General features: G+C 41.2%; 1 protein-coding gene across 1 annotated transcript; it reads left to right on the forward strand.

Annotated features, from left to right (window-relative positions):
* The first annotated feature begins 2574 nt into the window (after positions 1–2574).
* Positions 2575–2943, forward strand: LOC128280576 (uncharacterized mitochondrial protein AtMg00810-like). The gene has a single exon (XM_053018783.1). The coding sequence runs from the start codon at positions 2575–2577 to the stop codon at positions 2941–2943; it is 369 nt and encodes a 122-aa protein (XP_052874743.1).
* The last annotated feature ends 235 nt before the right edge of the window (positions 2944–3178 follow it).

The raw sequence follows: 3178 nt of genomic DNA on the forward strand, positions 1-3178 counted from the left end.
GGGAGCCTTTCAAGCAAGGGCCAAAGAGAGCTCTAGTGCAAATCAAAGAGGCAAGAAGCCTTGGCTTGACAAAAAGGATAAAAACAGAAAGGATTCAAGCAAGAAGACTTACCCACTATGCACTCATTGCAAAAGAACCACACACTTAGAAAGAAACTGTTGGAGAAGACCAGATGTTCAATGCTGGAAATGTAAGCAATATGGTCATGTTGAGAAAATCTGTAGAAGCAAAGGCAAAGCTCCACTACAGCAACAAGATCAGGCACATCCTGCTGAGGATCAACAAGCTCAGGAGGAGCATGTTTTCAGTGCATCTTCCCTTGCAACTACAAGCAGAACCAAATGTAGTTGGCTAGTAGACAGTGGCTGCTCACATCACATGGCTACTGATGTAAACTTGTTTAAGGAGCTCGACAGAAGTTTTAGCTCAAGGATTAGAATTGGCAATGGGAGCTACATTGAAGCCAAAGGCAGGGGTGATGTGTTGATCAGCTCAAGTTCAGGTAACAAGCTGATTACTGATGTGTTGTATGTGCCTGATATAGACCAAAACCTGCTAAGTATTGGTTAGCTGGTTGAAAAAGGCTATTCTTTGTCCTTTAGAAGTGGTTCCTGTGTTATTGAAGATTCTCTTGGTCAGGAAGTTGTCACAGTACTTATGGCAGACAAGTGCTTCATGTTGGATATTAGTCAGCTTGAAAGGAGGGCATATTTGAGCCAAAGTGATAGTGCTAGCCTATGGCACAAGAGGCTAGGTCATGCAAATTTCAGGTCATTTGATTTGCTGTATAAGCTTGGTTTGGCAGTTGATATGACCAAGCTTGAGCCACTTGAAGGTGTTTGTGATATCTGTCAACTCGGCAAGCAAGCCAGGCTTCCTTTTCCAGCTGGTCAAGCATGGAGAGCTCGAGAGAAGCTTGAGCTGGTGCATTCTGACATTTGTGGCCCAATGAAGACTGCTTCACTAAATGGGAGTAAGTACTTTATACTTTTTATTGATGATCTGACCAGATTTTGCTGGATATTCTTCTTGAAACAGAAGTCTGATGTGTTTGAAGCTTTTGGAAAGTTCAAAGCCATGGTTGAAAACCAAATCGGCTGTAGGATCAAGACATTGAGAACAGATAATGGGGCTGAGTATCTATCTGATAGATTCAAGAGTCTATGTGAGCAGCTGGGATCCATCATCAGCTAACCACAGTGTACACTCCTCAACAAAATGGAATGTGTGAGAGGAAGAATAGGACTGTAATGGATATGGCCAGATGCTTGCTGTTCCAAAGCAAGCTTCCAAACTCATTTTGGGCAGAGGCTGTCAATAGCTCCGTGTACCTGCTCAATAGGCTTCCAACACATGTTGTCAAGGATAAGACACCTTTTGAAGCATGGTATGGACTCAAACCATCAGTCTCTCATTTGAAAGTCTTTGGATGTGTATGCTATGTCCTTGTACCTACAGAAAGAATGACTAAGCTCGAGGAGAGGTTTGTTCCATGTATTTTTGTAGGCTACAGCAGTGATAAGAAAGGCTACAGAGTCTATGATCCTTCAACAAGGAAAATTTTGGTGAGTAGAGACATCAGATTTGATAAAAAGAAGATTTGGAATTGGAATGGTTCAAATGCTAGTCAATTTGAAGAGGATTCAGCTGAGAACAACCTGGAGCTAGTTGAAAGTGAGCCTAGTAATAGCAATGTTGATGACCTTCCTGTGAGAGGTACCAGATCCATTGTTGATGTTTATCAGAGATGCAATGTTGCCATTTTGGAGCCTTCGAGCTATGAAGAAGCAGCTAAAGATGAGAATTGGAAGAAAGCTATGGAAATAGAAATGGATATGATTCAAAAGAATCAGACTTGGGACTTGGTTGAGAGACTAGAGAAGAAGGTTATTGGAGTTAGATGGGTCTTTAGAGCAAAGTTCAATACAGATGGCTCATTGAACAAACACAAGGCAAGATTAGTGGTTAAGGGGTATAATCAGCAGTATGGAGTTGATTTTGAGGAGACTTTTACCCCAGTTGCAAGATTGGACACCATCAAGCTGCTGTTTGCTTTGGCTCCACAGAAGAAATGGAAGATACATCAACTTGATGTTAAGTCAGCCTTTTTAAATGGCTTTCTCAAGGAGGAGATTTACATAGAGCAACCTGATGGCTTCCAAGTCAAAGGACAAGAAGACAAGGTCTATAGGTTGAAGAAGGCTCTGTATGGGCTGAAACAAGCACCTAGAGCATGGTATGACAGGATAGATGCTTACTTGTCTAAGCTCGGGTTTGAAAAAAGCCTGAGTGAACCAACCCTCTATGTGAAGAAGTCCAAGGATGAGACATTGTTGATTGTTTCAATCTATGTTGATGACTTGCTAGTGACTGGAAGCAAGGATGTTCTGGTCAATGAGTTTAAAGCTCAGATGCAAGAAGTATTTGATATGACTGATTTGGGGGTCATGACCTACTTCCTTGGCATAGAAGTAAATTAGACTGATCAAGGAATATTCATTAGCCAACATGCATTTTCCTTGAAAATACTTAACAAGTTTAGCATGCAAAATTGCAAGCCTGTAAGCACACCAATGGCTCAAGGAGAGAAGCTGTCAATCATTGGTGATCATGCAAGGGTCGATGAGAAGGAGTACATGAGTTTAGTAGGTTGCTTGCTCTATTTAACAGCAACCATACCTGACTTGATGCATGCTGTAAGTTTGCTGGCAAGGTTTATGCATTACTGTAATGTAGTGAATTTCAAGGCTGCCAAGAGGGTGCTGAGATACATTAAAGGAACTTTGAAGTTTGGTATGCTATTTAAGAAAGAAGAGAAGCTGAATCTGGTTGGTTACTCAGACAGCGATTGGGCTAGTTGTATTGATGATATGAAAAGCACTTCAGGGTACTTTTTCACTCTTGGCTCGAGTGTGTTTTGCTGGTGTTCAAAGAAGCAATGATCGTTGCTCAATCAACTATGAGCGAGTATATAGCAGCAGAAGCGATAAATCAAGCCATTTGGCTTAGGAAGTTGCTATGTGATCTAAATGAAGAGCAACTTAAGCCTACTGAAATCATGGTTGACAATCAATCAGCAGTGGCTATTGCAAAGAATCCAGTTTTTCATGGAAAAACCAAGCATTTTAAGATTAAGTTTCATTTTGTTCGAGAGGCTGAGCAATCAGGTGAAATCAA

Source organism: Gossypium arboreum, chromosome 1 (assembly GCF_025698485.1).
Source record: "Gossypium arboreum isolate Shixiya-1 chromosome 1, ASM2569848v2, whole genome shotgun sequence".
Classification (NCBI taxonomy): domain Eukaryota; kingdom Viridiplantae; phylum Streptophyta; class Magnoliopsida; order Malvales; family Malvaceae; genus Gossypium; species Gossypium arboreum.

Excerpts from the sequence above, each read along its gene's own strand:
- LOC128280576 (XM_053018783.1), top strand. The coding sequence starts at position 2,575 with ATGGCTCAAGGAGAGAAGCTGTCAATCATTGGTGATCATGCAAGGGTC.